At 45.2% G+C, this 13,063-nt stretch overlaps 1 protein-coding gene across 1 annotated transcript; it reads left to right on the top strand.

Moving 5' to 3' along the window:
* Positions 1 to 5,848: 5,848 nt before the first annotated feature.
* On the top strand, positions 5,849 to 12,860 carry LOC103801163 (protein tyrosine phosphatase type IVA 2; the record flags this gene model as incomplete). The annotated part of the gene is made up of 3 exons (XM_009073568.1): positions 5,849 to 5,944; positions 7,652 to 7,744; positions 12,726 to 12,860. Coding segments are annotated over exons 1-3 (324 nt in total), but the record flags the coding sequence as incomplete, so codon positions are not given.
* Between the last annotated feature and the right edge of the window lie 203 nt (positions 12,861 to 13,063).

Raw genomic sequence — 13,063 nt, 5'->3', positions numbered from 1 at the left:
GGGATTTTTTTTTTCGGTGTTTTTTTTTTTTTTTTTTTTTTTTTTTTTTTTGTTCTCGCTCAGGCAGATCGGTATCTGCTGCCGCGGGTTTCACGGAGCGCCTGGTGAGGGCGAGAGGAAGCGAGTGAGTCACCCGCAGAACTTGTCAGCAGCCTGGGAGGGAGGGAGGGAGCTCTGCCGCGGGGGTGGAGAGGGTGGAACAGGGAAATTTTTGACCTCACCCCTCTCTAGGCACGTGTCATTCTGAGCGAGCTTCCTTCAGAGTGGCCAAGGATTGCATCCAAGAATGTTCGTCCTAGAGTTGCTTTTCTCTGTGTCTTAGGAGAGGATCTTTTCTGCAAGATGTTTCTTTGGTTCTTGCTAGAAAAGGTGGTTCTTTGGTTCTTGCTTTAAGGCTCATTCTGGAGGTGTCTAGAGTCTTCCACTTGCAAAGCGCCTCGTGTTCATTCCAAGGATTTCATCCCAGAATGTTCATCCCAAAGTTGCTTTTCTCTGTGTGCTAGGAGCGGATCTTTTCTGCAAGATGTTTCTTTGGTTCTTGCTAGAAAAGGTGGTTCTTTGGTTCTTGCTTTATGGCTCGTTTTGGAGGTCTCTAGAGTCTTCTGCTTGAGAAGTACCTCTTGTTCATTCCAAGGATTTCATCCCAGAATGTTCATCCCAAAGTTGCTTTTCTCTGTGTGCTAGGAGCGGATCTTTTCTGCAAGATGTTTCTTTGGTTCTTGCTAGAAAAGGTGGTTCTTTGGTTCTTGCTTTAAGGCTCCTTTTGGAGGTGTCTCGAGTCTTCCACTTGAGAAGTACCTCTTGTTCATTCCAAGGATTTCATCCCAGAATGTTCGTCCCAAAGTTGCTTTTCTCTGTGTGTTAGGAGAGGATCTTTTCTGCAAGATGTTTCTTTGGTTCTTGCTAGAAAAGGTGGTTCTTTGGTTCTTGCTTTATGGCTCATTTTGGAGGTCTCTGGAGTCTTCCTCTTGTTCCAGGTGAAGCATTGACATTTTGGAAGTGTGAGGATGGAGTGTGGGGCACTCAGTGGGGAAAGTGGAACCTGATGTCAGGAAAACCTGGCAGGGCTGCAGCCTGATGTCAGCATAATACCCACTCATGTTGCTCATTTCACCTGTGGAAATGCAAACCACCAGATTGAGGTTTTAGAGAAGAGGGAAAAGAGGAAAACTCTTTAGCCCATGCCCTTCCTTAACACTGAACATGGATTCCCACTCACAGGAACAAAATCAGTCGTTTCTGTTGGAAAACACCAAAAATACTTTAAAACACCAAAGTATTCCTTTAATTCTGGGTGACAAATTATCAGGCTCTGCTGTGCATCCTGTGCCCTGAGGTATTTGGAAAGGGGATCCAAGTGACCTTTCCAGGGGTATCCGTGTTTTGCAATCCCTGGAAGCTGCAGCTGTTGCAAGCTGTTTGTGTAGCCAAGGCACAGTGTCACCAGTGTGTTTGGAAGGAGCTGGGGGAACTGGGAATTCCTCACGATGTCATTCCTTGGTTTTCCTTAGACCCTGCACTTGTGTGGGCTCAGGGCAGTGTCTGACTGCCCCCGTTGAAGGCTCAAATTCAGGAGTCAGTGCAACAACAGCCACTGGAGATGAATCCCGTGGGTGTGTTGGCTTTTTTTGCTCACAGCACTCTCGAGTGAAGCTTCTGTCAAGTCAGGAATTCATTTCACCGTTCTCTTAATTAGTTGTCACCCTGATTTGTTTGTGCTGGTTCCTGTGACTGCCCCTTGCTTATGCTTTCAGCATATTCCTGCACCTTCCTGCTGTTTTGTCTGCTCAGATTGGGCTCTTAGGCTCACTCAGGCTCTCGGTGGCTGTGTGAATTTCCTGGGAGCTCTGTGCTCGTGGGATCTCTCTGTGGATGTAGTTCCAACTCCAGTGAATCCATCTGTGGGTGCAGGGACTGTCCCAGCTCACTACACCTACTTGTACAGATAAACATCTTGATTGATGCCTGTTCCCTGATAACCCAGTTAAACACCATCAGGAGCTGACTCCCAGGCATATCTAGTTCCTTTTTGATCCATAAATGTTTATTGCTTGGCTGTTTGTCCTGTGGCTCTGCTTTTCCTCCTCCTCCTGCTCTGGTTCTGGATGGAGCTGTTACACCTCACTCCCAGCAGTGCTGGACACTTTGCTCCCTCCCTGAGGGACCTACGTAAAACATGTTGTCATTGTTTGGTTTCTCTCCATGTTCTGTCTCACTTTCTGAGTATAAAAAGTTAAAGGTTAATCAGCTGAAGAAATTATTCCTTGTTTTCTTGCCGTCCACAGACCTGGTTACGATTTATTGTCTTCACTCCGTTCTCTTGGGGTTCTGAAGTGCAAATTTGCTTGGCTAACAGAGGGAGGAAGAAATGTTCAAGTATTTACTTGGGGAGATCAGAAGTTGTAGACAATAGAGTTTTCCCTGTTTTTAATTTACTTCATTAGAAACTTGGTTTTTCTTTCTAAACTTCACTCAGCAGCTGGAAAGCAGGGGAGGAAGGGATATGTGTCAGGAACCAAACTTGTGTGCTACATAAACTTCTTATCCTTCTGGAAGTCATTTTTTTTTTTTTCAGACTTAAATACAGTGCTTTACATTTTTAATCACCCCTTAGCTATTAGCTAATTAAATGCTTCGGTAATATTCCTTAGGGGAAGGGAAGGTGGTGTCATTCCTGTTCTGTGGAGGAGCTGAGCCACTGCAAGTGGCTTGGCCAAGGTCAGACCATGAGGAGCTGCAGATCTGAGCAGGACTGGAGTGCTGACTCCCTCTGCCATTTCTGACTTAGGACACATGAAGATGACACGTTCTGTTTCTTAAATCTGGTTGATTCTGTGATTCTCTGACCTTCTTAGGTCCCCAGGAATGAGTGTTGAAGCTGTTCCTAGGTCTGCAGGTCAGTCCTCAGGATGTGGCTGCAGTGAGTGTTCACACAGGGGAAACAGGGCAGGATTTACCTGAAAACAGACTTTCTTGCACCAGGTTTTGGACAGGTGGATGCTCTGACTCTTCCTGGGATACCACCTCAGCAAACCCTCTGCTTTGAGCTGCTGGGCTAGACAGGAGAGACTTGGGGCAAATGTGCAAGAATTGGCCTTGAGTTTGATGTGTTGAGATGATGGGACTCTTCCATCTGGGGTGAGACTTGATCCTGCAGGCAAAACACTGATAAAATATTCCAGGATTCATTGTGGAAATTTGTATTTCAGTCAGAGCAAGAGCTGTGTTAAGGTCGGGGGAGGTGATTGAAAACAGCTTTGTTCTTGCCTCTGGCAACCTAATTAATATAGTTTTTGGCACTGCAAGCTCTACTTGAAGGAAATAATTGCTGTTCTCTGGGTGATTTTTGACTTCACGTCAGTGAAAAAGGTAATTTTGTTGCATTTAATTTGCCTGTTTTAAAGGGAGGATCTCATTAAAACCTCCAGCGTTCCGCAAGTTTGGGATGTGAACTCCATGGGTGTGTTTTGCCCTAATTGTCCTCACTTGAGTGTGCCACATTGACCTTTTTCCACTCCCGTCCAGGTTTGGAGCTTCTGATTGAACTCATTTAAACCCTTTTCCTTCCCACAGAAGCCTCAGCAGTTTTTTTTTTTTTTTTGCTTCCCTCATCCCCCAAACCCACTTTGCTTATTTACTATTTCAGCCTTAAATGAGCTGAGCTATTCTGGGTTAGTTTCATTTCCATCCCCCTAAATTTCATGGCTAAAATGACATTGTTCCACCTTTTATTGCTGTTGCTGAAGCATTTTGTATCCTGTGTGTGTTGGGCCTGGAAGCTGCTGCTGCTCTAAAATCTGAGCCTGTAAACAGAGATAAGCCCAAGAATAAATAAAAGTTATTACAGTTATAACTAAAATAATTGGGAATAACTAGAAGTTATTACTGCTAAATGACCACTTTTATATTGACTGATTTCCAGGGCATATTTCTCTGCTGCTCTTGGGAATTTGATGACATAACAATGATGGGGAAATTTATCTGCTAGCAAAAAAGTGGAATGCAGGAAAAATTGATTATACTCATGTTATCTAATTTATGAGACTCTTATTTCTGCTTGTGTTGCTGGTTTTGTTCAGGAAATAAAGCCACATCAACACTGTTTTCATGTGTTTGGGCTTGGGCCAGGCAGGTAGGATTGGACCCACAGACAATTTCAGGCATGGACTTGGCTTTGTGCTGTGATTTCTTTTTCCAAGGCACCTGGTTGGGAGAGGAGCACAGAAAGGTTTCCTTGTTCTTGATTCCAGTGCCAGGAACAGCAGTTAAAAGAATAGGGAGAATATTTGGGATCACAACTCTCAGGAATCCAGTTCAGATTGACTGTTTTTTATAACCTCCAGAAAGAATATAGGGAATATTTGGGATCACAGCTCTCAGGAATCCAATGCAGGTTGACTTGGCTTTTTTACAAGCTCCAGAAAGAATATAGGGAATATTTGGGGTCACAACTCTCAGGAATCCAGTGCAGATTGACTTTGTTTTTTACAAGCTCTAGAAAGAATATAGGGAATATTTGGGATCACAGCTCTTAAGGAATCCAGTGCAGATTGACTTCATTTTTTTAACTAGCTCCAGAAAGAATATAGGGAATATTTGGGATCACAGCTCTCAGGAATCCAGTGCTATTGACTTCAGTTTGTTGGTTTTTTACGAGTCCTAGACTGAATATAGGGAATATTTGGGGTCACAACTCTTAAGGAATCCAGTGCAGATTGTCTTCATTTTTTTAACAAGCTCCAGAAAGAATATAGGGAATATTTGGGGTCACAACTCTTAAGGAATCCAGTGCAGATTGACGGTTTGTTTTTTATAACCTCCAGAAAGAATATGGGGAATACTTGGGATCACAACTCTCAGGAATCCAGTGCTATTGACTTTGGGTTTTTACAAGCTCCAGGAAGAATATAGGGAATATTTGGGGTCACAACTCTTAAGGAATCCAGTGCAGATTGACTTCAGTTTGTTGGTTTTTTTGCAAGTCCTAGACTGAATATAGGGAATATTTGGGGTCACAACTCTTAAGGAATCCAGTGCAGATTGAGTTTGGTTTTTTACAAGCCCCAGAAAGAATATAGGAAATATTTGGGATTACACTCTCAGGAATCCAGTGCAGATTGACTCTATCTGTCTGTTCTCTGAACACAGTTGTGTCCAGGCTGAGTTTGGGTTTCTCTGGGAGGGTCAGTGCTTGGTATGGCTGGGAAGGGAAGCCCCACAGCCTCTGACCTGCTGTTTTCCTTGGCTGCAGGTGTTCTGGTGGAGGATACGTCGCACATTTATGGCGATTCTGAGCGTGAGGGCAGACTTCTGCCAGGCCCAGCACAGCATCCTGGCTGACAAGTGAGCTGCCCCCAGGGCCTTCCACGTGCCATAATTCCTTTGCCTTGAAGACTCCTTGGAAGACACAGTGAACACGCTCAAATATATGGGATATCTTCTCCCCATTGGAAGCATATTCCTCTTACTGACTCTGGCAAAGCTAAGCATCAAGAAAACAAAGTGGAGAGAAAATCTGCCCTTACTTTTTTGCCTCACCAGTGCCTAAATGTAGAACAGGCTGCCTAGTCCTGCACATAGTGGGAATTTTTTGGAGTCTGAAGGATACCACCTGCAGTACTTGAGGCCGAAGGTGAATTCAAGTGGCTCCTGAAGCAAAACCTGCTCTTCTGGAAGCGAAATCTGTACGGAACAAACAAGCTCTGATCAATCCCAGGCAATATTAGTGATCTTTTTGATGTTTTCTGCTGTGAAACCTTTCTGAGGTTATTGATTTATTTTTTTTTAATTTCTATTTCTTTTTGTTTGTTTTCTTTTTTTTGGCCCCTTCCACAGTTAATTTGCCATTATGAACCGTCCAGCCCCCGTGGAAATTACCTATGAGAGTATGCGTTTCCTGATCACTCACAACCCAACCAATGCAACCCTCAGCAAGTTCATAGAGGTAAGGAGGCAAATCCAGTGTCATTCCTCATTCCTGGACACTTGTTTTTCCCACCTCTTTGTCTGTAGGTTACTTGGAACTTAAGGTGTTCTGATCTTTAATGTGTTATTCACATTTTCTCGACAGTATGAGAAGAAAATCCACTGGTGAGTTTGTTCTGAAGTGATTCATTTCTGTAGGTGCAAGAAGCTGGATGAGCTTCCAGTTTGGAATATAAACACCTTGCCATCAAGGAGGGTATTCCTTGGACAAGGAGAATGGGATCAAACTGAAATTTAGGTTAGATGCACAGGAAATTCCTCCCTGGGAGGTGCTGAGGCACTGGCACAGGTTGCCCAGAGAAGCTGTGGCTGTTCCATCCCTGGGAGTATTCCAGGCCAGGTTGGATGGAGCTTGGAGCAATCTGGGCTGCTGGAAGGTGTCCCTGCCCTTGGAATGGGATGAGCTTTAAGTTCCTTTCCAATCCAAACCATTCCATGGTTTTGTCATTCTGTTGTCCATGTTCTGTGGTTCTAAATGCTGTTTTTCATTCTGTGATGCCTCTGATCCATCCACCTGTTGCTCCTCTGCTGCACTTAGAGTTGCTAACAGTCATAACTGATTTCTGAACTTCCTTCTCCCTTAGAGCAGATTCAGTGCAATCCTTAAGTGATGTCTTTAGTTCACAGGATGTGTGACCAACCTGCCCTTCCAGTCTCAGAATCATCAGATTTCAGGTGCCAGGATTGATCCATGAAAAGTGGCTTCTCCTTGGAAAGAGAGAAACCTGATGGGCAGTGGGTCACACTGTTAGTGAGACACCAAGCTCTCAAATACAACAGAATCCAATTTGCTGCACAAGTAGCAGATGGCACTGTCACAGAAGTAGTAGCACAGTGTATTTCACATTCTGGTGTGCTCCAACCCTGCTGTATCTTTGTGCCCTTGTGTCTTGTGTCTAGAGGACTTTTATCTGCTGTCTCCAGGTCTTGTTCATTGCAGGGAGATCCTGTCATCCCACACTGCTGTCTGACACACTTCCATCACTTAGCAGTGTGCTCTTCACCAGGAATCTGCTCAGATATTAGTGCTTCATGTTCTCTCAAACCCACATTCTTTTCTCTTCATTCCTCCCCTCTCATAATTGTGGATTGTCTTCCTTTCTCAGGAATAAATGTTATTGCTAATTGTAGGATGTAATAGTGATTCAGCCCAAACATGAGAGGAAATTCTGCTTGTTGTAGGAACCTTCAAAGTGAACTGGAACAGCTTTTGTTTGATCCTCTGATTATTTATCTGGCACAACATGCTCCTCACAGTGCATTACCAGGAAGATGGAATATGGTGGGGAGTGTGTTCCTCCCTGCCTCAAAATGTCAACACTGGCTCAAGCAAACAGGCCCAGGCTTCTATTTAGGGAGAAGAAGAAGCTGCTTGGGGAATATAAGCAGCTCTTTCAGTTTTGCTCTTCTAAATGCAATGTGTTTCCACTGCGGCATTTCCTTAGAGCAGAAGAGCTCAGAGGTGGTTCACATTTGTCCTGTCACTTGTAACCTTTGTCCTAACACTCCATAAACCCTCAGTTCTACCTTGGCCTTTGCTCTTTCTTCTTTGGGTGGTCACCTTGGAGCTGTGCAGTGGTCCCAGTGCCCTGACTCAGTGTGAAATGTTTGGGTTTGTGGCTGATGGAAGTTGTTTTATCCCCATGTGTTTTCCTTTCTCTTACAGGAGCTGAAGAAGTATGGAGTGACCACCTTGGTGCGAGTTTGTGATGCCACTTACGATCAAGCTCCTATCGAGAAAGAAGGAATCCAAGTTCTAGTGAGTTGCCTTTGAACTGTCTAAAACTGGAACATCACCTGTCTAGAAGGGGTGTGGATCTCCCTTATGCTTTGTGGCTGTCTCAGAGATGTGATCTCCAGCATCAGCTGAAGGTGGTTTTGAGAAACTTGCTGTGTTTCGTGACAGGTCCTTGGTGGTTCACTCCTGTTGCCTGTATGCTTTAGTTGGGGTGCAAATATTTGGGCTATTTTGATTGCCTTTTAGTGACTAGTTTGATACTAATGCAGTGTTCAGCCTTGGTTTGGTGCTTGTCTCTGCATGTATCACTGGTGACTTTACTGTTGACCTTCTCAGGATTGGGATAAAACTCCCTCTTCTTGCTCCTGCAAAAAGTGCCACTTCTGGTACATTGGTATAGGCTTCCTTGGACTGGCTGTAGCAGGATAGAATCCTGGAATGGTTTGGGTTGGAAGGGAACTCAAAGCTCATCCAGTTCCATCCTGTGCCATGGGCAGGGACACCTTCCACAAGCTCAGGTTGCTCCAAACCTGGCCTGGAACACTTTTAGGGGTGGAACAGCCACAGTTGCTCTGGAAAATCCATTCTAGTGCCTCAGCACCCTCACAGGGAAGAACTCCCTCCTAATTCCTAATCTACCACTGCCCTCCTCACCCCTGGATGGAGCCAGGCTGCTGGTGGCTTACTAGTTGAGCAGGTGGAATTCCTTCTCTGCTTATTCACAGCTACCATTGTGCAATGGTGTCTGACTGTATGGGCTAGTGCTGCTTGGGCTTGGAGGGGAGGTTTTTTTAAGAGGTGTGTGCTCATTCTGAGCTTGCAGGCAGTGTTTTTCCAGGCAATGCTTCTGAATTATTAGCCTATGTCAGATACAATCAGTTTATTTTAGTGGAGTGAGTAATGCTGTGTTGTGAGGGCAGAAATTGCACCTTCCCTTGGTGGTGCAGGTAGTCAGTTCAGCCTTTCACTGCCTCTTGCTTGTTATGGCTGTGTCACAGGAAAACTTGTGCAGTTTTCCATTAGGAGCAAAACTTGTATCCTGCCATATCTGTGAAAACTCCACGTTCAGGTCAGTCAGGTTTCTTGGCTTCCAGCCCTAGTAAGCATTTACTCCAGTTCCAGGCAGCCACGTGGGCCTCAGTGTTGTTGGAAAAATCAGTCATTCCAGGGCTGCACTCTGGGATAGAGTTTTGTCCAAGTCCAAGACAGCTCTGGAGTGAGCGTTGGTGTTTTCAGCACTCTGCTGTGGAACCTCTAGCTGTGACACTCCTCTTGTTGCCAGGGGCTGGAAGGATTCAACTTGTGGTGTAGAATCCCTCTGAGCCCTGATTTAAGCTGAGGCTTAGGAGAATGTTCCTGTGCCAGAGGAGAGAGCTGAGTTCTTCCTAGAAGCTGTAGGACAGCATTGCAAGTGTCTAGCTCTGCCCTGGGAGGGAAGAATCCCACCCTCTCCAGGCCATGGCAGCTGCAGGAGCCAGGGAGTGCTCCAAGCTCTGGAGCCTGAACTTCCCATGTAGCTTTTGGTTCTCCTTTTCAAAGCTCAGTGTTGACTGGCTTTGAACTGAAAGGTTTTTGAAGAAGCTTTGCTAAAACACCTTGGAAATGGTGTTCCCAGCAGCTCTGCTGTGTGGTGGAGCCTTTCCCTTGGAGCAGCACATGTGAGGCTCTCGTGTCTGTCCACGTTTCCCTGAGCCAAGGAGCCTCTCCACATTTGTATGGAGCAGTGCTTAGTGTTCCACTGCTCCAGGAGGGAGATAAATCCACCAGGCATTGGCTCAGGGAAACAGAGAGCAGGAGGTGACAGGGAAGGTTCCTGCTAATGTCACTGCTGATCCTGCTGATCCCAGTCAGGAGGTTGTCTGAGTCATTTACTGTATTGCAGCAGTGTTTTGCTATTTGAGATAAGCTTAACAACTCCCTGACATGACCAACTCCCAGGGAGCTCTTCCTCCCCAGGAATTCCTGCTTTTTCAAAGCACAGTCCTGGTGCTGCTGAGAAATGGGATTGAATTACCTCTGGCTGAGAAAATAACACATCTCTATTTAAAGCTAATATTTGCTCTTAAAAATAACATTAAGATTAAAAACAGCCTGAGAGAGATTAGCGTGTGTTTGAACACTGCTGAGGTCAAAAGCAGAGTGGAATCCCTGGAACTGGGAGCATTTGGGCAAAGCTGCTCCCATTACAGGGTACTGGGTCAGATACTGACAAGATGGGTAGAATGTGGCAGCTCCAGAGCTCTCTGACAAGTGGCATAGTGGGAAAGTTGGGAATTAGTTGCTCCCTGGATGAGATGATACTACTGCATGCATGTGTCTATCCACAGAGATTAAACCCAGGAGGAGGGAATGGATTTAGTTCCTGGGGGTTCTTGCAGTTCTTGGTTGTGTTCCTGTGTCAGGTCTTGTAACAGGAGTGTTCCAGCAGGAAGACTGGGAGGGCTTTTCTGGAAGTGTTTTTGCACTGCCTGACGAGCAGGGAGGCTGTGCTGGTTCATCCTCAGGATCCAAGACACAGTTCATTTTTCTCCTTCTGTTAGTCCTTGGTTTATCAGACTTTCCTTACACTCTGAGTGCTGCAGGCAGGAGTGTCTGTTGGATATAGGATTCATTGCCATGGGATTCTGGGATAGAAGGGCCCACTGTAGTCTCATCCTGCACAGATTCAGGCAGTGCTGGGAGTTCCTGACACAGGGGGTTGAAGAAAAGGTTCTTTGTCACCATAAAGTTCTGTCACTTCTTCTTGGCCAGCTCTGTCCTGCAGCCAGGACAGGCTCAGAGCTGTGATGCTCAGCAAAGCTGCTCCAGAGAACAGAAAATAAGGAGAACCCATTCCTCCTTCCCTCTGCTGCAGGGTGGCACAGCAGAGCTGTGTTTTCTGTTGGTGCAATCTCCTTCTGGTTATTGATGACTGTTTTCATCCTGGAGCTTTGCAATTGGGTTTCTGTCCTGTTCAACAGGAATTCACAGGTGAAAAAAAAACCCACTACAAACTTCACTGTGATTAGAGAACAGAAAATAAGGAGAACCCATTCCTCCTTCCCTCTGCTGCAGGGTGGCACAGCAGAGCTGTGTTTTCTGTTGGTGCAATCTCCTTCTGGTTATTGATGACTGTTTTCATCCTGGAGCTTTGCAATTGGGTTTCTGTCCTGTTCAACAGGAATTCACAGGTGAAAAAAAAACCCACTACAAACTTCACTGTGATTAATAGCCCCATTGCTTCTCACTCTGGGCAGTGGTTCACCAGTGCTGCTTCCATGTGCTGTTGCTGAGCAGGTGATGCTCTGTGGGAAGTGGCACTTGGGGTTGATTCAGGCCAGCACAGAGTTGTGTGGGCATAGTGGTTCACGTGGGAGCTCAAGCAATGTGTTTAGTCTGAAGGAAAGGATTTAATTCACCTGGAATTTGAACACAGGGCATGGAAAATCCTGTTGTCTTTGAATGGAAGCATCTTGGCAACCTGTCCCTCTCTTCCTGGGACACAGAGGGTGACACTAGGCTGAAAATAATCCCCCAGCAGTGTGGGATTGAGTGGAAACATCTCATAAAAGGCTTTTATTAGGAAGAACAACTTTTACTTTGTGATCTTATTTCTGCAGCTTTTTATTTTGCTGCACTGCCTCAGATATTTTTTTAATTTTCCACTTTTTCTCTGCACTCTTCAGACTTTGTGTGTCTTTCTGAATTAATCACGTAGCAACTTATTTCAGTACCTTAAAAGGTTTTTGGTTTTGTAGTTCTGAGACACATTTCTCCCTTGAAGCTGTAAGTACCAACACATTTCTAAGGTGCTCTAGGGCTGTGCTGAGCTGTGTTTGCTATTCAGGAAGTGTTAGAGCAGCAATAAGTGCATTTCAAAATGAAAAGTCTGCTGGATTTTACCTTTGCTTGTACTTGTTCAGCCTTTCTGCCTGATTCTCGGGGGCTTCAGAGGATGTTATTTCATCATAACCTGTTCTCAAGGTACTACATGTAAGACTTGTTTTCTGGCTGATGAGGGAGGAAGGCTCCTATCAAAGCAATTTCCTTCCATTTGGAGAGGTTGGGGAATAATATGGAATTCTGGCTAGGAGTTTTTCTTGTAAAATGCATCACAGTCATCTAGAGAAAAGTGCCAAATAACTACTAAATATAGTCTTTCCCCTTAAATCCAGGAGTGCTCTGTCTCCAGCAGGAGAGTGCTCTGTGTCTAGGGAGGTTATCAAGCATGGGATGTGCTTGGGGCTGAGCTAGGGGATCAGAGATCCATGAGGGGCTGAAACAGAGGATCAGAGAATCCATCTGAGAGCCTGAACTAGAGGATGAGAGATCCATCTGAGCTGTTAGGAAGTGTTGCTCCTCCTAATTGTCCTGACCATCATCTCTGCAGAGTCTGAAGTACAAATAGTACTTTAAAGAGGTTGACAGAACCACAGGCCTGAATTAGGGGATCAGAGATCCATGAGGGGCTGAATTAGGGGATCAGAGATCCATGAGGGGCTGAAACAGAGGATCAGAGAATCCATCTGAGAGCCTGAACTAGAGGATGAGAGATCCATCTGAGCTGTTAGGAAGTGTTGCTCCTCCTAATTGTCCTGACCATCATCTCTGCAGAGTCTGAAGTACAAATAGTACTTTAAAGAGGTTGACAGAACCACAGGCACAGCCCACAGAGTCCTCATCCTTCCCATGTTTGTTTGAAATGCCTATTGATTTTTACATCTTTTTAATAAACTGAGATTCCAAAGGCAGCAATTTTTTCTCAAAACTCTCTCCTGCAAAGGAGTTAGTTTAGAGCTTTATTGAAAAGTGCAATGAAATGGTTGTTAAACATTTAATGTTGCATTATGGTATTGACTTACAAACTCCTGTGCAGCCAGAAATATCCTCACAGAACTGTGTGTGTGTGAGAGAGGGATGCACTTCTTCCTGAGCCCAGTGCTGATGGATCCCAGTGGGGGTTCCCTTGCTGTTGGTTATGGATTTCACTGCCTGTAGCTGATGGAATTGCTTCCCTCCCCAGGACTGGCCCTTTGATGATGGAGCACCACCCCCAAATCAGATAGTTGACGACTGGTTAAACCTCTTGAAAACCAAATTCCGCGAGGAGCCTGGATGCTGTGTGGCTGTGCACTGTGTTGCAGGCTTGGGAAGGTCAGTATTGTGCTGTCTTGGCTTCAGATTGGATTTAAAGCTCACTGGTTTGGGATGGAGGTCATGGAAGGTGTTTGGGAAACAGCAATTTTGCTGTTTGTTCCCCAAATAACACTTGAATGGACAGCGTCAAATTTGTGTCGTTAAAGCAAGAGAGACTTAGTGGAGCTTTAAAATCTTCATTAAAGCAAGAGGGGCTTGGTGCAG

The sequence above is a fragment of the Acanthisitta chloris genome, unplaced genomic scaffold, assembly GCF_000695815.1.
Source record: "Acanthisitta chloris isolate BGI_N310 unplaced genomic scaffold, ASM69581v1 scaffold21654, whole genome shotgun sequence".
In the NCBI taxonomy this organism is placed as follows: Eukaryota; Metazoa; Chordata; class Aves; order Passeriformes; family Acanthisittidae; genus Acanthisitta; species Acanthisitta chloris.
Note: the sequence above shows the minus strand (reverse complement) of the source record. Positions and strands in the feature narration are given on the sequence as shown.